Source organism: Notechis scutatus, chromosome 2 (assembly GCF_049901735.1).
Source record: "Notechis scutatus isolate UNSWTSFEM ecotype Mainland chromosome 2, rNotScu1.2, whole genome shotgun sequence".
In the NCBI taxonomy this organism is placed as follows: domain Eukaryota; kingdom Metazoa; phylum Chordata; class Lepidosauria; order Squamata; family Elapidae; genus Notechis; species Notechis scutatus.
In genome coordinates this window covers 238,214,021-238,237,517 of record NC_142010.1, presented here as the reverse complement: position 1 = coordinate 238,237,517, position 23,497 = coordinate 238,214,021, and the positions used below count along the sequence as shown (strand labels likewise).

The 23,497-nt window shown below is 37.6% G+C and overlaps 1 protein-coding gene across 2 annotated transcripts in view; it reads left to right on the top strand.

Annotated features, from left to right (window-relative positions):
• CWC27 (CWC27 spliceosome associated cyclophilin) overlaps positions 1–22,584 on the top strand; it is a 106,224-nt gene extending 83,640 nt beyond the window's left edge. For both annotated transcript variants that reach the window (XM_026670539.2, XM_026670540.2), the window contains exons 13-14: positions 1,641–1,744; positions 21,393–22,584. In XM_026670539.2, the coding sequence (XP_026526324.1) occupies positions 1,641–1,744; positions 21,393–21,555 (267 nt within the window). In that variant the 3' untranslated portion in view covers positions 21,556–22,584. The remainder of the gene's footprint in view (positions 1–1,640; positions 1,745–21,392) is intronic.
• Positions 22,585–23,497: the final 913 nt, after the last annotated feature.

The window sequence follows — 23,497 nt, the reverse complement described above, 5'->3', positions numbered from 1 at the left end:
CAGTGACAGGCACAGTCACTGTCATCTGTGCAGCGGTGAGGGGCACCTTCTGAATACATGAGCCCTTGCTAGAAATATTTCAGTAGGCAAATATATGAAAACGTCTTTTCTTAGCTACAGATACTTTGCAACTTACTTGTACCTGATTCAGCACATGCTGCTGTTTATAGAGTAGAATATTTCATCAGACTAATAAATAAGCCATTGACAAACTCTCTCTGTTGGTATGTCCAACCTCTATGATAGGTCCATAGACACAGTCTCCAACATCCACTGAATCCTCTGCGGATTTTCTGTAGTATGGTGAACAGATGCAGATATATATAGTAGTTAAATCCTACATATTGGATTTTTGTACACTTAATATGATTGTCCTTGGATGCTTTGTCACCAAGTACCAACTGCATTTCTTTTAAGATTTTTGCACATTGATAGCAATCACCAAGAAAACAAGGTGCTATTTATTTTTATTTTTATAATTATCACTATTTTGTCAGTTTAGTGATGTGCCAGTCTTTTAGGAATTGAGCAGGAATGCAGTTTTTCTCGCTGGGGAGGTCAGTAATGTCACACTAAAGTCATTTTGCCAGTGCTATTCATCTTTTCTGACAATATGTGACCACAGAGTATTTTAAATAATTGCAGTGGATAAGTTCTTTATGATTAGTACCTGTATACATTGATTGAATGAAATGATTATTCCTTTTGGAACATAATCAGGTGTTCCCTACCAACATAATTCAATGGGCAAATAATTCTGTCATAAATGATTTTGGGGGGGAACATTCCAATACTTAAAGATGTATACAAACCTAAGCTATACCTTATAGTATGTTTGTATTGTAAGGTATAGTGAATAGCTGTATAGACAGTGAACCTCTATGTGGCCTCAACGACGTTCATTGGAACTACATTCATTGAAGAATAATAGACAAAAATTTATTTGATAAAATAAGTACATTAAAAAATATAGTTCAGTATTTTTTTCAAAAATACAACACTTTACAAATTCTGTATTGTGAACACTAATACTAAGTAAGGCACAAAGTCTGTGTAGATTCTTAGTCATCCTGGTCATGGTTGTTCCAAAGGTGCTTTTTCAAAAGGCAACTGGACTTTTTTTGTTTTTCCTTGAAGCTGTTTTGCTCCTCATCCAAGAAGCTTGTTCAGTTCTGACTGAATGGTGGAGAATGGAAGGATTTATATTCCTCATAGTCGTCTGGGTGTTAGCACTCTTTCTGAGACTCATTGAGGCCACTTGAAGGTTTATGTGTGCCCTCAGGGTCACCTGGATAGTGCAAATGGGTGTGGAACCTTTTTGGAACTGCTGAAAGGACTGGTTGTAAACAGGAATTTGTGGTGTTGTATAACTCTCCCTCTGTTGAGAGAAGGCTGTTCTATATTAATGTAGACAGCCCCTTTGACCCCTCTTTCAAACCTGGTTATATAAATTATATATAATTATATAAATATAAATCCTTCCATTCTTCACCACTCAGTTAGAACTAAAGAAGCTTCTTGGATGAGAAACAAAATATTTTCAAGGAGGAACAAAGAAAATCCAGTTGCCTTTTGAAAAAGCACCTTTGTGTAAGGCATAGTGTATAGGGCTTGTGCTAAGCATCATATTTCAATTTCAGACACTGGCATTACTGGATCGATTCAAATCAAAGCTAAACCAGGCAATATCAGAAACACCTGAAGATGAAGTACCTGAACCTGAAGTGGAGAACGATGAAGGATGGTGAGAAACTTATGAATTCAAAATAACCTTTAAGTATAAAATACGGAATAGAATTTTTTTCCCCAAAATATCTTCAGGGTTTTAATTTTCTCTTCTGAATAACCCTAATCATAAACAAATTTGTTTTATACAAGGATATTTTTCCTTAACAAAAAGAAAAACTCCTCTGCTAAGGGAGGAGCTCCACTCTCAATAAACCTAAATAAGATTGCCATTCCCTTACTACAATTCCTTAATAGAGTAGAAAAAACTAACTTTCCTGCATCAGAACTAGTGAAGCTTCTAAGCAAGTTTACCCTTCACCCACCCTAATTAACTGTTACAAACTTAATCGTACAAGTTGAATGATAGGGTTAAAATCTATCTTCTCCCAGTGGACTCCAGCAGAAACCAGGAGTCTGTGAATTCTAGCCCTTGCTTAGGCACAAAGCCAACTGGATGACTTGAACAACTGAATCATTTCTTTGCTCGCTTTGAAGTGGAGACATCAGAGACAGATAAAACACAACTCCAGCCAATTGTAGCCCCCACCTCATTGTGGAGGAACAGGAAGTGAGGAGCATTCTGGGGGCTGTGGACCCTAGAAAGGCTGCTGGTCCTGACGGTATCTCTGGCTGAGTGCTTAAAGACTGTGCTGATCAGTTGGCTGGAGTCTTTACCAGGATCTGCAATAGATCTTTATCCCAGTCCACTATTCCATCTTGTTTGAAGGTTTCCACCATTGTTCCGCTGCCAAAGAAGTTCCTTATCAATAACCTCAATGATTACAGACGGTGGCACTCACTCCTGTCATCATGAAGTGCTTTGAGAAATTGGTCTGCCGGCACATCATTTCTGGTCTTCCGCAAATATTTGATAAACACCAGTTTGCTTGCAGAAAAAAATAGATCTACAGTGGACACTATAGCCATCACTCTTCACACTACTCTGACTCATCTAGAACAGTGGGGGAGCTATGTGAGGATGCTTTTTGTGGATTTTAGTTCTGCGTTTAACACAATTCTTCCACATAGACTACTGTTTAAACTTCTGAACCTTGGGCTTTCTAATTCAATCTGCCTTTGGATTATGGATTTCCTGTTTGGCCGCTCACAGAGGGTCAGATTACTTCTTCAGCCCTTATTCTTAATACTGGTACACCACAGGATTGTGTATTGAGTCCCTTACTCTATACTCTTTATGTGCATGACTGCATTCCCACTCATGCTAGTAATACTATTGCTAAATTTGCAGATGATACAACAGTGGTGGGACTTATCTCCAGGGGGGATGAGTCTGCCTACCGAGATGAGGTTGACCAGTTGCTTTCGTGGTGTGGAGACAATAACTTGGTCCTCAACACCAATAAGACCTAGGAGCTTATAGTGGATTTTAGAAGGAACAGATCAGACATCCAGCCCTTGCTTATCAATGGAGACCGAGTGGAGCAAGTGGCCAGTTTTAAATTTCTGGGTGTTACCCTAAAAGAGAACCTGACCTGGAGTGCCCACATTGCAGCCCTGATCAAAAGGGCCCAGCAGAGATTATAGTACCTGAGACTTCTTAGAAAACAACAACTGAATGAAAAACTGCTGGTGACCTTCTACCACTGTACCATAGAGAGCATTTTAACATACTGCACCTCTGTATGGTTTGCCAATTGCACAATGGCAGATAGGAAAGCACTCCAGAGGGTTAATGTCATTGCCCAGAAGTTAGTTCATTGGTTTCCCTCTCCCCTCTTTGAAAGAGCATTATAGCTCCCGCTGCCTTAAGAAAGTTCAAAACATTCTCAAAGATCCATCTCATCCTGGGAACCCTTTTTTTGAACTATTACCATCTGGTAGATGGTACAGAATAATAAAAACAAGCACAAATAGGCTGAAAAACAGCTTCTATCCCAGGGCAGTAGCTCTTTTGAATTCTGCTGTATAGTGCAGTATTGATGTGGTGTCGGGGGTTTCCGGTTCAATGTGTGAAGGGTGAAGGATGTGTGTTTGTGTTTATTGTCATGGTCATGATGTGCACTGAAGATGGTGTTTGATTTCGTTGTACGACATGCAATGACAATAAAGTAAACTAAAGTAAACTTGTGCTTGTCATTTTTTTTCCTAGAAGGCAAGCCAATTCTGAAAATACTGCCATGAAAACAGGAGTCAAGGCTAGTGCGCGCAGGCACCCACACACACACACCCATCCATACACAGATCACTACCAGTAACAATAGCGCCATCCCTCCTCCAGGTAAAATTGTGTATATCAGACCCAGACCATGGTTTATTTTCAAGAATATAGTAAGCCTAAAATAGGACAGGGACTCTTTTTCTGTTTGAGAGACATGATGCATTATAGAAAATATAGGAATTGGGAGTGCTTCCCATCAGTGGGTGAGATCATTTCTTTTTGTTTCCTTAAAAAAAAAAAATCTCCCCTCACATACACATTCATGCACCACCCATATAGTCAATTCTCTTTCCGGCTTTCCCCCCACACCACAACCATTGCTGATTTCTAAGCCATAGAAGGAATATTCCAGTGCACAAGAGGAAGAAGAAAACAGACAAAGCAAGGATTCTTACCATGGGCTCATTCATTTAGCAACATATTGATCCTAGGGCTTAATCAGAGTTAGCCTACTGCTGACAACATGCATACAAATAAAAGTTTGTTTTGTATACTCCAGATTAAGTTGCTTCAGGATTGTGTCTTTTGGAATTTCACTAACCTAAAAACTGTAACAAGCATGAAGAATATTTTGGTTGAGAGATTGGTTTGGGAAGAAAAAAATATTTTTGGATTCAAATTGTCCCCCCCCTTCAGTGCCCTTAACTAGGTTGAGTGGCTGGATCCAATTGTGGCAACTTTGAAGGAATTTTTTAGTGTAGACTTCCAACCCACTCCTCAAAAACTACAGCAGTATGCTTTGAGATGATTTACTGAAATTGTGTGTGCATTAGAGAGAGAGAGGAAGAGAGAGAGAGAGAGAGAGAGAGAGAGAGAGAGATGCATAAATTATATGATTGTAAACCATTTTGTAGGGTATGGTTGCTGCTTTTATGGAAAGTGAAATCAAGCCAGCAGGCCTTGCACAACTGTCAGGGCATGTTATCTGAAATAAAATGATTGCCTGTAAGACATTCTTTTGTGTCCACATGAGTGGCCACACATTGAGGTATAATTTTCATTTTCTGTCAAGATAGAAGCCATTATCAATTTATTATATTTTCTTTTATTTGGCAATCTTCTCTTTCTGCATTTTTGGCTGAATTGTCCTGTTGGCATAGAATACAGCAGACATTTGGGTACTTTTCAGACGTATTTGACTTCTCGGTACAAAAACATTTTTTTAAATATTACAACTCTACTGTAAACAGTGTGTATGGTGTTTGATAATTACTACCAGACATTACTATTTTACAAGGCATTTGAGGAAACATTGTGAACAGATCTAAAGCAAATTTGATAGGGTAGAGTTTCATTCTAAAGCTTAAAATCTCTTGTTGGGACATACCACTGTCATCTGAAACTCAACATTGCTTCTGTCTGCTCGTCTCCACATAACAGCTATACAATGTAAAATGCATATAAAACACAGGTCATAAATGCCAATGTGACATTTGTAGGACTGTTGATGGAGCCCTGTGAAAACCTATATGACCCTCTGCTACATGACACCTCTGGATTTGGCACAGCAATGGCATTTGCACCATTTACTCATCATTTCTTGGCATTGGCTGACACTGAGGTGTCTAATGCTGATAAGTATAACAACAGCTAGTTTCATGACCATTATTAACAAGGTGCTCATGACACCTTCGGATTTCATTCATTTTTTTTAAAAAAAATGTTTATAGCTTCAGTTATCCTCCTTTAATGTAAAGAGTTGCTTAATTTCTCAAAGAATTTTTAATGAAGGCATTTGCTCATTCACTGCTGCTTAGCATATTTCCTGAAGGAGTATTGATTTAAGAGGTTTACATACAGATATAGGGACCTTGGAGTCCTAGTGGATGATCACTTTAACATGAGCCAGCATTATGCGGCAGCAGTCAAAAAAGCTAGTAAATCCATGGTTGTATAAACAGACATAGAATCAAAATCACATGAAATATTAGTACCTGGAAATACGGCTGGCATGGTTAATTGGCAGCGATATTATAAGTACAGGACTATTTGGTAAAGAGTGCTTATGGGGACTATTGAAGGCTAATTTTTTAACTTCTGTTTCTAGTAACACCAATATCTGAAATGGAAATCTCATCACCTCTTAATGGTATTCCTGGATGATGATTTGATCCCACAGAATGTATTAAGGAACTCTGAACATTGAGGCAGAGCTTAGCTGTACAAATTCAGATCTCTTGTGTTAGACGTAATCAAAGGATATGCCTTGCAACATGCATTTCAGAATGGCAATAGCTTTTTTCCTAAAAAGGGAAGAAATGGTTCTCAGTCTTTCCACTATTAACAAAAAACAACTATGAAGCAGAAAGCAGTTTAGTCTTGTGCCCTTTCTACTGCATCTTGTATCACTGGCATCATACAATCAATCAGAATAGAGCTGGAAGGGACTTCAGAGATCTTCTAGTCAAGCAGGAGATCCTATACCATTTCAGATAGGTAGCTGTCCAGTCTTTTCTTAAAAACCTCCAGCACCCACAACTGTTCCAGTTGTCCTCTCTGTTCGGAAGTTTCTCCTTAACCCCAAGTTGCTTCTCTCCTTGATTAGTTTCCATCCATTGTTTCTTGTCTTGCCTTCTGGTGCTTTGGAAAATAAGTTGACCCCCTCGTCTTTGTGGTCAAATACTGAAGCAGTGCTAGCGTGTCATCTCTAGTCCTTTTCTCTAGACTAGCCATACCAAATTCTTGCAACTGTTCTTGGTATGTTTTTGTCTCCAGGCCTTCAATCACCTTAGTTGCTCTTCTTTGTACTTTCCCCCCCAAAATCTCAACCTCTTTTTTGTAATGTGGTGACCAAAACTGGATGCAGTAATTTCAGCGCCTGCCTTTCAGGGTAGGTCAAATCAGGAAATAGGAAATCTTTAAAAAAAATACCAGAACCCTGTGGATACAGGCTATAGTAACAGAATCTTGAAAGCCTGACATGATTTTCCCTCCCTCCCCCTTATACCAGAGAGTTAAAATGGAATCACTTTAAGTTTCCCTTTAGTATGTTCTACTTCCAAGCTTAAATCATGCTTTATTTATTTATTTTTCTATTTTATTTATTTTATTTGGTTTGTCAATTGCTTACAAGATAATAGGTATAAGTAAAAACATAGTTATGAATACATATAAGAAAAATAAAAGAAACAATAGGACAGGGACGGTAGGCACGTTGGTGCGCTTATGCACGCCCCCTACAGACCTCTTAGGAAAGGGTTGAGGTCAATAGTAGACAGTCTAAGATTAAAGTTTTTGGGGTTTGGGGAAGAAACCACAGAGTCAGGTAGAGTATTCCAGACATTGACTACTCTGTTGCTGAAGTCGTATTTCCTGCAATTTGGTGCGGTTAACCTTGAGTTTGTATCTATTGTTTGCTTTGCTAATCGTAGCATTCTTTTTCCAGTTCTCTGTACTCATCTTGTTTCAACAATGACCTCAGAAGGAAGATAGAACACACATGCATGTACCTCCATGCCTCTCACTATTATCAAATATGTTGCACACATTCACAATGCTAAGTCGGGATTTTGAGCCATGTTTGTTGAAGGAACCATGAAGATCTGGTTTGTATGCAGTATAGACAAGGTCACACACCACAGTATGCCTCCCAAAAAAGAAATATTTGGCTTAGTTCAGTGGATGAGCCCAATCACTGTGTACATATATATGTGAGATAAAGAGAAGGTAGGGGGAAGATATGTGGGCTCCTTTTTGCATGTCAGTTTTCACATCAAATCAGACTTCTGGGACATGAGCTGGGGCAAAAAGACATGCTTTGGTAGCTGCAGATCCCTGCTTCTGCTTTTGACTATGTTTAGCAGAACTATATAATAAAGAGTTTAGAAATTCTACAGATCAGAAAGGTCCAGAGTTAACATATTCCAGATTGGCAAAATAAGCTTCACAATTGTCTGGTATATGGAATGAGAATGTGTATTTTTTTTAAAAAGTTGCAAACAAAGATACATTCGTTAATCCAAAATATCCTAGTCTGCTAGCTTGAGACTCATGAGATGAAGAATGTGGGAAGTTTTTCACAATGAATGAAATAAGAATATCATGCAGCAGGAAATAGATATCAGTTTTTTCTTCTTTCTCAATTATAGGGAGAGAACCTACCTTTTAACCAGCATATTTTCACCTGAATTTGGCAGTTTCATGCAATTGTCTACTAGATGATTGAACATTTTTGATTATGAGGGTTTAATTTTTCTGTTTGGACCAAGATTGAGTTCGTTTGAGAGACTGTTATATAAACATATTCCATTCTGGAAGTGATTAAGCCAGGAGTTATAAAACCATGCACAACTTGATGTTTAAAAGCATTTTCTGGCTTTTCTCATAGTGGATAGTATCAAGTTGTTAAATATCTGCATTCCAAACTTAGATGTGCTTGATTGTTGAACATATCCTAAATCATTTACATGCTAAACAACCTGCTGCTGATTAGAATAAAATGTTCCAGGGGTTCACAAATGCTCTTATAATTATGAAGTAAACTTTTAAAAGCTGCCTTGATATTGTGTTGTTAACTCTGATAGTAACTTTGTCAGAGGGTGTCAAATGAAGTGTATTCTTTCCCACTTTAGAACTTCAAAACATAAGGCATAATTTGCAATAAAATAATTGGCTCCATTACTCAAGCAATTAGTAAATTGACAATTTTTATTTTGATCTCTCTAGCATACAAGCATCACAAAATAAATTCTTAATTTCTTAAAGAGTTTGCCAATCCCAAGAGGTCACCCAGGATCTACAGGAAAGGTCCTTTCTTATGTGGTATACCATAGTAAGTCTAGTGATTAAACAATATATCACAAGTCAATTATTCAAAATTGAAGAAGTTCTCAGCTTTAGGAATCAAATGTAATGGTGTGTCCAATAAGAAGGCTGAATAATATGTCACTTCAAATTGTACCATCTAACATTGCTTCAAAGGGATTCCTTCAGGCCCAAAGGGTGGAAAAACCCAGATTAGCCAACACAATTTTCAAAGACATACGTTTTTAATGGGCACCATGTGTCAGGGTAATGATGATTTAATAGCTGACCAGCTGCTGTAATGCTGTAATGATGCAATGGTAGGAATGAGTCAGCAAGGTTATTTGACCGTTACCACTTTAAGAGTCTGTATTATAAGAGAGGCCCTGTTGGGGCATATCTCTCTCTCCATGTGTTCTTCCCTGCTGTAGCTACTGATTGATTGTTTGACCTTTGGTCTAGCAAGTGTATGTATATTCTTTTGTAGAGATAAACCACTATTTATTATTACAAACCTCTGCTTGATGGTACTGCTCCTGGTTGTCTCACATCGTCACACTGTGCATACTCTGACATCTTGGTTTAATCTTTTCAGATTCTCTGGCTGGTTCTCTGGCCTCACTTATATAATGCGTAAATTGCACTAATATCCATGTGGGTTTGGTATGTCCAATTTGTACATGTAGTTAAGTCAATTTGTTAAGTCGAGGACTACCTGTAAAAGTTGGACATATATAATCCACCTGGACATTAGTGCAACTTTATATTATATAAGTGGTTCATTTAGTGACCAGTCAAAATTACCATAGCACTGAAAAAAGTGATTTAAGACCATTTTCATGCTTATGACTGTTGCTTTCTCAGAGATCAGCCAGAATTAAAACTATAGCTCCAAAGCTATTACAACAGCACATATGTATCAAATTTATATCCGCTGCAATCATGAGACTCTGCAGCTTATAGTAATTAAGTATGTACATTAAACATCTACTGTAGGAGTAAAATCATAAAATGGAATTCAAAACATGCTACTCACCATAACATTAACACAGTGAGTTGGGACTATACCAGTATTTTTTTTTCTTGAATCAGAACATAAAATGAGTTTTCCAGCTTTAAAGCTATTATGGCCTTTTCCTCTTGTAAAAAAATCAACAAAACAAAAACAACTCATCACAAACTCTCTGACTCTGAATTTTATTTTGGGTTTTTAAAATACTTTTGAGCCTTGTTGGCTGAACATGGATAATACAATGCCTGGCTGGCCAAACGGTGGAAAAGTGTATAATTTGTGTTCTGAAACAAAATCATAGATCTTATGCAATGTAGATAACTTTGTACAAATATGCTGATTATGTGCCCAAGTCTGAGGATAGTAATGCAGTTTAATGTGAGATAATGTGATATTTAAGAGCCCCTATAGAAATATAATAATTCTAATCAGTTTTTGATAGTTGGTGTGACAAATGCATCCTTATGGTTATTCTTTTTCAAAATGGCAAATCACAACTTTGAACATGTTTAATATACAATATATATCTATAAGCTTTATTACTTGTTACTCTAGAAAAATGTATCAATATACAATGAAACTCAACGATCATAGGAATATACTGTAGTTTTTGCAATGCACTTATCTGTAGGATTAATCTGTTAGTGTTTCCTGTATTTTAGACCAATTCCAATGGAAAAATCCCTATTTTTCACTTTGCTTTCTTAAAATGGAAGCCAAACTTAGACAAAAGTTATATTGCTCTGCAATAATATGCAAAGTTAATTAATCAGCTACATTTCTATATGAACACAATCATTAAACTCACTAATTCACTTTATTTGAATTTAATCATAGGTATAAATCTATTTCTATAATTAAGTTTATTGTTCCCTTTTCCTATAGACTAAACATAGCCAGATCTTTTATCTTTGTTTTATAAGTCTAGCGTTCTAAATCTTGTGTCCACTCAGTTCAATCTTGTACATTTTGTGATTTTTCCTTTAAAGATTTAAAATCCTCAAGTATGTGTAGTTATTAATAGGTTGGAACAGAGTAACGGTTTTAATCATAAGTTTTATATTACTGTATCTGGTCAGCCTTTTTCTTTTAAAATATTTACTTAAAACATTATTATACTGTTTTTCATTATATCTGATTTCAAAATGGTATACTGTAGAAAAAAAATATAATTCTGCATGAAAAAGCCCAAGCTCCTTTAGTTAAACCATTAAAACCACTTGAAATTCCCAGATCAATAAAATATCTTATAATTGTATTGTATAACAATGAGGTCTTCTTGTTGTTGGTTTTTTTTAAATAATGATTGTCATTCCCCCCCCCCCCAGTTGGAGGAAGACGAACAGCTGAAAAGGAGCAGGAGAGTGACTCTGTTGGCTGTGGAGGAAACTGGGGAGGGGCAAAGTCATGCTGGGCAGACCAGGAGAGAAGTAGAACAAGGGATAAGGGGGTTCAGAGGAAGACCAAGGCTCACCCCTTCTTCATCCTAGGGCACGCAGGGAAGAACGGAGAAGAACGGAGAAAAACATGGGTTGTGTGGCTTATGAGGGAGGGAAGGGCCCTGATTCCCTTCATAAGGCATACCTGGGGAGGGAGTTTAAAGGAGAGGAAGATGGGTGGGGTGGTTGTCGGAAACAATTGTTGAGTTAATCTAGTGTTGGCTGCTGTTACGTGAGTTCCTGGCATCCTCCCAACTGGTTTGATTTACTGTTGTGTTACTTCACTTCTGGAACTCCATATCTTGCCTGCCGGAGTTATTACCTTATTTTGCCTTGTTGGATTTATAATTTAAAGTTTTCCATTTACAACGTTTGGATTGGAATATCTGCAGCCCAAGGCTGTTGCAGGTTCGTGGGAGAGTTTTTTTCTCTAGATCAGAAGGTAACTGGGACATTGGGGGCAAAGTTGGAGCTAATAAAGGGACCTCTACTTATTATCTGGGTGGGTGGCCTTTGTGCCACGCCCCGGGTCATCACAAATGATTATAGCAAAAGTTAATTATTACTATCATTTGCTTATTAGAATATTTTTAATGTGATTAAACTTCATCAACTTAGGAATAATGGGAGTGTAGTTCAGCCTAGACAGCTCCAGTTTACCATCCCTACTCTAGGCCAATCTTATAGAGAAGCAATTTCACTCGTCTCTTGCGCGTTATGATGTAATAATTATAATATTATTGGCTGGAATATTAACATATGCAATAAGAAGCTTTCTGTACTACAATTCCAGTATAACACTGACTGTTGTAAGAAGCAAATTGTTCTCACAGAGAGAGAAAGAGACATAGAATGTTGCATAACATGGAACTCTTCTGCCAGAGCTGTAATTTTTATTGTTTAAATACATTTCATGAGTCAGAAAAAGAGTTGTTTTTCTTGCATTTTGCCCAATCTGTGTTTTTTTAAAAATGGATTTTAAAATAGACTTTTTTTAAAAAAAATCTAACTTTTTAATATTCTAGTTGTTTATTATATGGCAAAGATGAAATACCATGGACATCTATAACATGTATACCAATTTATGCACAAACTAGTAATCTTAAATATTTGTTTCTGAGACAATAATAAAGGCACATTGTCTTTATAATCTTCAGGGTGAATCTAACAGATTTTTAATTGTGTGCAAGAATTGAGAGCATCCAGTGAGCATAAATGAAATATTCTAGTGTCAGACAGCTATTTTTATTACAAAGCATGCCAGCGCATAGAACCAAGTTAAGTATGAGAACTTTATAACCAGGAGGAAAAACTGTTCCAACTGGAACAGAAACAGTGCTAGTGGATTGCACCTCAACCATAACAACTCTCTTTAGAGAGAACTGGGCCATTTCACAACTCTAACATTGTATAGAAACACTGCTTGAGCTATATCAATTTTGTTCTATAAAGAATTCCTTTAGGTAGTTATAGGCATTTCTTTAAAAATGTAGACCTCAGCATCACATGCCCTTACATCAAGGATTTTCCAGCTTCTGATCATAAAAGCCAGAACTGGCTACACTTAATAAGATTTGAGTAAAGGTCTCACTTCTTATTAATTGTCTGGGCCTGTTTATGGAAAGCTTTGCAACCCTCTATACTAATTCTGGCATTGTTCAAGTTTTGCCAGGTTCTCTGATCGCTAAGTTGTTTGCTACCATAAGCCTGTTCAGAGCTCTTGGGCCAGTGAAACAGCATAGCTAGGGTATTAAGACTAATTGAATTATTGACCTACTCCAGTCCGAAAGTCCCTGTATCTTATAAGACGTATTTTGTAACTCTGTGTACATCATTCTGCTGTCTGGGATGACATCTGGCCTTCGCATTATCATGTCTCATATCCATTTGCACTACTGGCATGTACTTTTGAAAGCCCTTGATTAATCTTCTTTATCAAAACATTTGAAGTATGTTTCTGTAGCAGTTTTGGGAAATGTTTTAAATATAGTGTATGTGTGAACTGTTCCTGTAAATGATAGAACAAAGGCATCGTGTCCTCTGCTTCCCCAGTGGAAATACTGGAAGCATAAATCATAATGGTTTTATATACCTCTGTCCTGATGCTGTTGCAAAACCCAGTTGCCTTTTTATGGAGCAGGGTTGTGAGTTCTGATAGCCTGCTTTTTTGTAGACACATTAATATCCCACCAGACAGATTTTTCAGAATGTTCTAAGAGCAGAATGACCAATCTGGGGCCTTTAAAATTAGGAGGGGGGGGTTAAACTGTGACAGCAGTTTTACAAAGTAGAATGTATATTAGCAAGTAGATTTCTGCAAAGAATGACAGTTTTGCCTTGAGAATGCTGGGTGAGTGGGATTGCCAGTTGTTTATTCCCATTCGCCATTGGGGTTGTAGCACAGTAAATGTGCATCTGTACACACGAAAGCACATGCAGATTGAATTAACACGGTTGAATACTGGCATTTTGAAGCTTACTCTCAGGTTCTATTCCCGAGGATCCAGATTATTGGGGGTAATATGCTGACTCTGTAAATCTCTTAGAGAGGGCTGTAAAGCACTGTGGGCAGTATATAAGTCAAAGTCCCATTGCTATTGCATTTAAATAAAGCAATAGTCTTTCTTACCTATAAGCAGCACCGGAGAAAGGGAAAAGAGTAATGGGTTGTAATCAGAGCACATATTCTGCCTTTGATCTAGTTCTTTATTTTTCTTGGGATATAAAAGCATCCTAAATAAAATTTGAATTATCTATGCCTCCATTGTAATTACATTCCATTTTTTTACTAAAACACTGAATTACAATTACAGTAGAAGTCTTGTATTGTGTATACTGAAGGTCTTGGTCCAAACTGAATCGAAGTCTGGATGAACTTTGAAGTGCAGATAAAAGTGCCAGATAAAAATATAGACAATATTATTACACTATCTAAAAACTTCGATGAAATGTTTTAATACAGAGATTTTAAAGCAATCCTATCAAAATAATCTGTTCCCCATTATGATAGAAACAAAAAAAAAAAATGCCCTGAGAAGGGCATTTTACTTGCTCACATGCAGTCCTTTAAGGAGTTTTCATTGGGCCATTTGTTAACCTTGCAACTTGGAAGGCATACAAATTTGGTAGCTTGAGCAATATAAAATAGGTTGGGGAAAGGCAGGCAAAGCCACTGGTAGGCAGTCAGTAAACAAATGAATGCAGAATAGCACAGTTGCCCCTGTTGGCCACTGCTGTCCAAAAGTAGGACTTCCCAGATCTTTCTTGCAAGGTTGATGTCTTTTGCTGAGTGAGAATTAGCTACATTCTAGTTGTCATGTACATGTTCATGCACTCACGTTTACTTTTCTGCTCTTGTATGTGCAGTTGCCTCCTTTTTCCTACAAGGAGAAGCATTTTAAGAAGCTGTCTCCCAAATGTTGCCATCTCTTCCTGATAGTTCTCATTTTGTTGCAGTTGGCAAGAGTGGTTGCATGCCACTTGACTGCCTCTGCGTACCACCCGTTGAGAAATATTATTCTAATAGTCTTGGAAGTCTGGAATTTATTTATCCAGTTTCATTTCTTCAGAATTAAAGAAATGTGTAACCTTCTAGAGACCTCATTTAGACCTCAAGAGATTTGTGTGCAAATTCTCTTTAGAAATTAGTTTTGCTGTTTTGAGTTTGGAGGCAGTACATCCATCTTTCTTCCATTGCTCCTGCTAATTAGACTTTTTATCACAATTTTGATTTTGGACCAAAGTCTCTCTCTTTCTCTCTCTCTCTCTCTCTCTCATGTGATTGATTAAGTACTCCCACTACACTTTAAAGTACATTTTAAGATTTGCAGGTCTTGTCTCTGAAGATTATGTTTGCAATCCACCAAGTACTGCCTCTGCAGGATCTTCATTTATTTCAATGAGATTTATTTTAAACAGAGGCTGCTCTGTGCAAAGGATAGGTGGAAGAACAAAAGAAGTAAGTGCATTCATAGCAGAAGTGCTATATTACTCGGGCCCTACTAATCTCCTAATGCCTTTTAGCCCTAATAAAATAAGTTGCATACAAAGAGCTAGATCAAGGCCTTAATTGAAATATCTTGCAGGAGGTACCAATTTAGTAGTGATATTTTTCAGTTTAATTTCTACAGGTGTTTGTCCAAACTGGTGCACACTTATGTATTTTTAAACCTCTTGATTCCAATGGAAATAGAAACACATAATTTTGCATAGAAACTATGGGAAACTTTAGACGTCTTGCCATGATTTCATTTCAATATTTATTTGGTGGGGGGGAGGTTCATGGTTTTCTTTTTATTCAGCTTTTCTTTGCAATTTGATAGTCAACATTTTGTCAGTTGTCTCTCTGTCAATCTTGCCTTCTCGGTCCCTGCTTGTTCTTTCATTCTTTACATGTCTTCCTTGATTTATTTTTCTTCTGGGTTACTTCTGTTTCTCATTTGTCCTTCCTTTTCTTATGCCACCCACTACATTGCTGGTAATGAAAAGAATGCCAGGGAGTTCATTCTTCCAGAACAGCTAACACTTCTTTTTTAGGTAACAAAATGTTAGTTTTGATCTGTGGAATCACTTAGCTGTTTTGTCTGTCTGCCTATTTTTGCATGCTGCAGTTTTAGCGTAAATAGAAAAAGAAGTGTTGCAATCTTTTCTTCTTGTCATTTGCACTTCTAACGTTACAAATAACATTGTTTGTGCTTTTCTTGGAAATATCCAAGTTTTAAAGGCATACCTTCCCACTGACTAGTATGCCTGAGAGGCCATGGCAAAGCCAAAACCTAATTTCTGTTGCTTTCTTTATAGACAAGCCCATGCCACAATCCTAGACACAATTGACTGCCTGGGCTCAACCGAAGTGCTGACAAGAACCGAAAGCTAGGGAGCAGGCAGATAATATGCAGCTAGGACTGGTGTGGGGTGTGTGTAAAAGAAAGCCATGTTTGCAGTCCTCTGCAGGATCTTACCTTATTGGAAGCTGTCTGGATCTCTCTCCTCTGACTTGTACTTTTCATTGATGTAGGGAGATTAATAAATCTCCTGTTATGCTCGGGACTTTAAATCCACATACACACTTCTTATATGCTAGTGATGGCTAACCTAAAAGTCCTTGCGTGCCAAAAGTGCATGCGTGTCTGCACCCATAATGCAATACGCACGCAACCCCCTCTGCGCACACGCCCCCTGCGCCGCATGCCTCTGCACATGCATGTGCAACTTCTCACGCACGCCGTATGCCTCTGTGCATGCACTCACGCCTCCCCATGTGTTCCCCACCCCTGCGCATGCACGGCAGATACCCAACAATCAGCAGGCAGGCGCGCAGGCGCAGTGGACCTGATCTGAGGCGATGGCTCGTGTGCCGGCAGAAATGACTCTGCGTGCTACTTTCAGCACGCGTGCCATAGGTTCGCCATCACAGTTATATGCCATACTTGAAGAAGAGAACATTGCAGGGAGATCAGCAGAAGCCCCCCTTCTCCATCACCACAGCATTCTTAGGACCTAGATTCTATGTAAAAAATATAGCTTTAAAGTCAAAACTTTAATAAACATTTTTTAAACTTTAAGAGATCCTCTTAATATATATATTTTGGAAGCCCTGACAAAGGCTGACATAACGTTTTAAAAGCCATCTGTGTTTTTCATTATGCCTCATTGTCAGGGTGAATCTAACATACTACATGAAATATAGAGCTGATTATTTACAATAGTCATCTTTGGTGTACTTTGCAATATAATTAATCTTGCTAAACTAATTTGATTTTAAATATGGAAGTGATTTGTAGGTTTTCTCTGTTATCTGTTGCTTTGTGTTGTTTATCCTGGCATTGCACAAGGGGCACAGTTCTAACCAGCCTTTGTTTTATGGGTGTGTCTGTTTAGGCAATGCTAATGGTTGTGTCTCCAACTTTAATATACTTTGCGGGCACAAAACCTTTGTTGTTTATTGTATGGTCTTTGTAGTTTCTGTAGAGCAGCATGTTGACTAAAGTTATGCATCCTCCTGGCACTACAGTTATCATATCATCCAGAGGCAGACAATATTGGGAGGGTGGTTGCCTTGTATACACGTCCAGGCCATGTGACAAGAAATGAAATTCTTCCCTTCCTCCTCCCTCCTTTTAAATATCTCAATATTTGGCCAAATAAGGGTATTCACTAACTCTCTTTGAGAAAGGGAGACTTCTTCTGCTAGGCTTGAAATACACAATAATACAATTAACTTGATGTTGTCTCTTACATGTTTTTAATGTTCTGGAAGACCCAGAAGAGCTTTGGTGAAAACCAGTGGTGGGATTCAAATTGTTTTACCACCAGTTTGGTGGGCGTGCTTTGGTGGGTGTGCTTTGCCTAACGCCGGCACGCAGCTTTCTCCACAGCAGCTGAGATCTGCAGCGCCAATCGGCTGAGAGGAAACAGAAGAGAAAAAAGCGCAGGGGTGGGTGGGAGGGCCGATCCTGCGCTTTTCTGTTTCCTCTTAGCTGATTGTCCAGCTGATCGTTGTTGTTGTTTTTTTTTTTTTAACTACCAGTTCGGCCGAAGTGGGCCGAACCAGTTGCATACCACTTAGAGAGGGCTGTAAAGCACTATAGAATGGTATATAAGTCTAAGTGCTATTGCTGTACCACTGGTGAGAAGGTACCAAGTTGAGGGAGTGAGGAGACTTGGGGCCTGCTCAGATCAATCAACAGCTTCCAGCAGTTATAACAAGTTTCAGTTAAGTTGCCTATCCCTATTGTTATGTTTAAAATAATACAGCATTGTATTTGGCCTTAGTATGTTTCCCTTGCTAGCATTATGCTGTCTTGGTATCTTACTTTCAGCCGAGGCAAATAGGGTATTATATTTCTTGAATTATAAGGGAGTATTAATAATGAAAACCATGGTAGAATTTTTAGAGATGTTACCTCATCTTGTCAGTGATGAGCGTGTAAAGGACTTGGGGCATATTTGGCTTTATCATTTTGGGTTGATTGTTTTGTATCCGCAGAATGTATTTTGGGATGGTTTCTTCCTCTTTTCTTTCTTCTCTTTCTTCTCTATGCCTCTGCATTATTGTACAATCTTCATTTGATTGTTCCATCAGGTAAACTACCTGTTCAGGTTCTCACTCATTTAAGAGCTGTTTAATAGGTTAGGCTAGAATCACGAACCCTTGTCTTAAAATAATTTGTCACCTATATATATATATTTATATTTAATTACTGATTTTATATTTCTTATTTATATTAACATATGGAGGAGGAGCTCGGATTTTAGTTACTATAACTATTGCTGTTAAAAGTGAAAAAGTGATGCTTATTCTAAGTTGCTAAGATTTTAGCAAGACATATTTGGGGGAAAAAATACTGCAGGTAACTTCTTTGTAAATTGTTATAAGTTGTACTTCTTGAAAAGTACAAAATGGAATTTTTTAAAAATCCTAACAAAATAAAATGACTAACCTATTTTGTAACTTTCAGTTTTATGTGTTGCAAAATTGGAACATGACCTGATGTAAACTTCTGGAGATAAGCCCCAGCTGCACAGTAATGTTTCTTGAAGTTGTACAAGTTCAAAAAATAAACATATGAAATGTTAGCATACTGACACTGGATAAATACTGTAAAAGTGCCTTAAATACTCTGAAGATATATAGAAAATCTAGATTAAAAAAAAAAAAGATTTTGAGCTGAGTCTTCTCAGCCCTTGTTGAAGAGGAATGTTGCTGGAATGGTTACTGCTTAATAACTAAAGATGTTCCTTAGCTATGCCAGGAAAGCTTGATTCTGTAGGCTTCGTTCTTCTGTTGAAAAAGTAATGATCTCAGCAAGAGTCCTGCCTTCTGCTTTAAACAGCTGTTCATTAGGAGATAAAGCTTCCTCAAACATGCAGTGTTACCTGCAGAGTTTTCTGTATCTGGTTGAATACCCCGTCTTAGGCTGTCCTTCTCCAACCATGTGGCTTGCAGATACCCTGTGCTCAAATTCCCCTAATGGTCGGTCATGCTGGCGAAGGAACTAGAGAAGATGAACTCAAAAGCCTGTGGTGGCTACCTAGAGTTGTGAGAGGGTACTTTAGAAGGTAATTAAAAACAGATATAGAGAGCAATTCCCTCTTCTGGTTTTTCTCTCAGATTGCAACCAACATGATGGAGGTGCCTGAATCCTTACTCAATTGGTAATTTTTTTCTTTGTGCAAGCAGTTTTGCTTTTCATGGTCTTATATCCCTTCATTTTAAAAACCTTGTTTGCTTGAGCCCAATTCCAGTGGAAAGATTTTTATGTATGCATATGTTTCACCTACTAATAAAACCAGAGTTTATATGTTAATTTATTCCAGGTTTTCATGCATCTTGGAGCCAAAAAAGATAGGGAATACTCCCAGCAAGTTTATAGCCTTTATATCTTTGAAACTTGATTAAGTAGAGTTAATGCAAACATGGTAAAGATGGTTACGGAAATACTTGTATTAAGAAGCAATGTTATATTTAATTTTGTATTTCTAGACTACTCAATTAATCTGGATTTATATACTCATTGTATAATTGATTGTAAGGAATGTGCTCTAGGAGGTTTCTTTACCAGCTACAGAAGTCATGGCTTTCATTGGAGCATTCATGAGAAATGATAGAACAAAGCAATGTGATTAATAAGAGAAGTTGAAAGACATTCCTAACTGGTAACAGCTTCATTATTTTTAAGGCCTTTCTGAGAGACTTGGTGTCTTGTTATGGATGTGGCAGGGAAAGGATACTGTAAAATCCCCATACCCTCCCCACTCCTGGGGGAAGGTTACTGCAAAATCCCATTCCCTCCCCACCCCACTAACCTGCTTTCTAGCTCCGTTCTCCTGTGCAGGGCAACAAAAGGAGACCCAGCCGATCAGCTGGGACTCAATGGGAGGCAGACAATAGATGGGGGCGGGGCCAGTCAGAGGTGGTATTTGCCATTTCTCCGAACTGCTTAAAATTTCCACCACCGGTTCTCCAAAACTGGTCAGAACCTGCTGAATATCATCTCTGTTCACACTAAAAGTGATTTGCAAATAACCTCTGTGGAATGATTTATGCAGTCCTGTAAACTCTGTGAAATCATCATATAAAATTTGGCCTAATATAGACAGGTATGAGTTATAGCTTCCATCATTTTGTTTAGGCTAAAGATCGACTGTGAGGAGCCAACATTTCAATGAAAATTTCTTAAATGGGATGGCAGAGACAGGCATAATTCTATGCAAATTTTTCTGTTTCCAAAATTATACAATCCTCTCCGGTAATTGAGATTTAAAGCCTGAAGGACCACCAAAATATAAACTGATGTGGGGGACAAGCATAATTATCAAAAGCCATAAAAATGTTATGGTCACAGTCTAAATGCACATAAGTGCATTTAGATTATATACATTTGAGAATTGATTATGACTCTCTTCTCATATATATTTGCTCAGGCAGACTTGGCCCTAAGAATAAAATCAAGCGGTCTGTGGGGGAACTTGGTTGAGATCAGGGAGAGAAAGTAATGGGAGGTGAATCGGCCATTGAGTACGCAGTCATAAATAGGGCTAGATGTCAAAGCAAAACAAAACAAAACACCAACAATACTGGATGGATATTCTGAAGCCAACAAAAATGGATATGGTGGTTTTTCATAGCAATTCCAGTTAATTGCTTGGGGCGTTTAAAATGGAATCTCCATTCATTTGATCTGGATTTTAACATATTTGGCTATCTTAACCTGTGTATGTATAGTAGACCTTGCAATGCTTCTATGCCACCTCAAGAAAGCACTTTGTAACCTAAAGGGCCACACAGGCAGCTTCTTGTCTTCAGCACCTTAGCAGGAGCCTTTTCCTTAGTAAATCCTCCGGCTACCCTTCTATAGCTGATAATGCAATTCCAGGAAAAGCCATGGCTCCTTCAAGAGATTTTGGACAGGTACTACATTCAAGAGCCTGTGCACCTGGAATATGCTGCACAACCCCAGGATAAAGGTGTAACAAATTGGATGTATTCTTGGTTGGTGTTTTGTTCTATTTATTGACAAAAAAGAGAGAGAGGAAGGTGGCAGCGGCAAGGTGGAAGTGTGGTTTCCAAAAGAAAAAGGAATGAAATTCCTGAGTTTTTGGTAGAAATTGTTCCAGGAGACACAAGAATTCAAATGTCTAATAAGGCAACTATGTTCCTAATTTTTACTTTCATTGTTAGCAAAAAATTTTTGTAAGATCGTTTATGATGTTCTGTGTGGAAATAAATTTGCTTTCGGTATCTAAAATTTATCCAGCTACTATGTCTTTTTTTTTTTAAATCTTATAGGATGTCACATGTGCTCCACTTTGAGGAGAAAACCAGAAAAGTAAAAGATGCAAGTGTGCAAGATGAAGACACGTTTGAAATTTATGATCCTCGTAACCCTGTTAATAAGAGGAGGAGGGAAGAAAGCAAAAAGATTCTGAGAGAAAAAAAGGCGAGGAGATGAAATGAGTGGTAAAACTCACCAGATTCAGCTTGGAAAAGTACATCATGCACTTTCTGTCTCTGCAGAAGTTGGTGTCCCAAAATATATCACTTACAAGGTGTGAAAAGGAATCTGGGGTCTAATTTGGAAGCAGTGCTATCACCTCTGTTTTGTGAATTCTGATGTAAAATAAGCAAGTCTTCTCAGTAAAGTCCTTAGAGTCTATTTTTAGTCATTATTGTTAATAAATAGTTCATTTTCCATACTCTGTTCCTTTTTTATGTATTTGCATTGTTAAATAGAGGATTTTATATTTACAATCTTCTTGGAACACTGAAAACTTTTTCCAGAATGTAGAACAAAAGGATTTGGCATTGGAAAAATAATGTTATCGCTCCTGGTAACAAACTTGGACATTTAATGCTTGTAGACTTGGAGAGAACCAGCGGAGAGTATCAGCATGCTCAGGAAAACCCCAAAATTGGAGAATAATAGCAACAACTAAAACCTTCATGGAAGTAATAGACGACAAAACAAAAGTTAAAAATATCTAGGGTGATAAAAGATTGGCCATGCTCTTTTGTCAGAACTGTACTTTGAAAGAAGTGTAGGAGAGAGGCACAGAGAGTATAGGATGACCAGTACTAATTAATAGAAGAGACTATTTGTAGCTCAGGGTTGAACTGTGAGGTCCTTGCTGCTCTCTTGGTCTTACAGATGTTTCATGATGTTAACTGTGCACTGCTGATGTTACCTAGTTGGATAATAAAGATCTGCAAGAAAATAACCAAACTCAGAGAGCACCAAGGACCCCGAAGAAAGACTAGTTCTAATTACATAACTTGCAAGGCTCTTGCAACTCATTCTCTAACTGCAATTTCATTTACTGTTCTTATTTCTGATGCCAAACATAATCTGTAGTACAGTGTGTGAAAAGGATCGCAATCTTGATTTACATCTGTTGTCTCATATATTTGGAATCAGTGGCTTACCGTTTTGATCTTAATCACTTTGGAAGCAAGCTTCCTCACTAATAAAAAATTTCTAGTATGCATGTGTGCAGAAGTATTCTTGAAAAGAATCTCCTCACGTCTTCATTATTTAAACTGCAATCTATGATGTTGATAGCAATTCCACTTTAACTTCAGAACTATTCGTATGCCTTGAAATGAAGACACTGCATTAGAACAAAATTAAAGTGTAACAAAATTAATAATCTGGAAGCAAAGGACCAAGAATGGAGGCATACAAAGATTCAGCAATATTTGCATTGATGCTTCATATATATTCCCTTTGTGAACTTTGGCATAATTAAAACAATGAGCAGCAATCCAATCAATCTGGTTCATAACAAAAGTCCAAGAAAAGTCCTTTATTAAATTCAGTTTTAAAGATGTTACGAAATTATTGCCTAATAATTATAATACTGAATTCCTGAATTATTTATTGAATTATTAAGATTCTGAGCACATCAGAACACTTACAATGAAAAATATGAGTGGTCTTGAGTAGTTTCTGATCATTTTAAATGAAGACTTCCAGTTTGTTGTTCTCAGTATAACTTAAAACAAATGAAGTCCAGGAGTAAGTGGGACAACTTTAATGGAGGAAGCAACCAAGGTCATTTTAAAAGCCCAATTGCAACACTGCTGATGTTGTTTTTAGAATGAGTTCAATAAGGTATAGTAACTTTATCAGGCTATGATAACTAAGTTTCTTGATAGGGTCTGACGTGTCACAAACATAAAACTGTCTCGTCATGTTAATATGGCCCAAGTGGCATGGGTTAGTTTAGTGCTGAATATTGTTAAAATATGCTATATAATCTCGCTAAGATAACACACCAAAAGAATGGAGGTGTGAAGAGAGTCCTTGTAAGAGGTTGTCATTGTCCCCAGCTTACATGTGAGAGTACAGAGCAGTTAACAAGCGATATGTTCTTAAATTGTCATTCACAATAAGA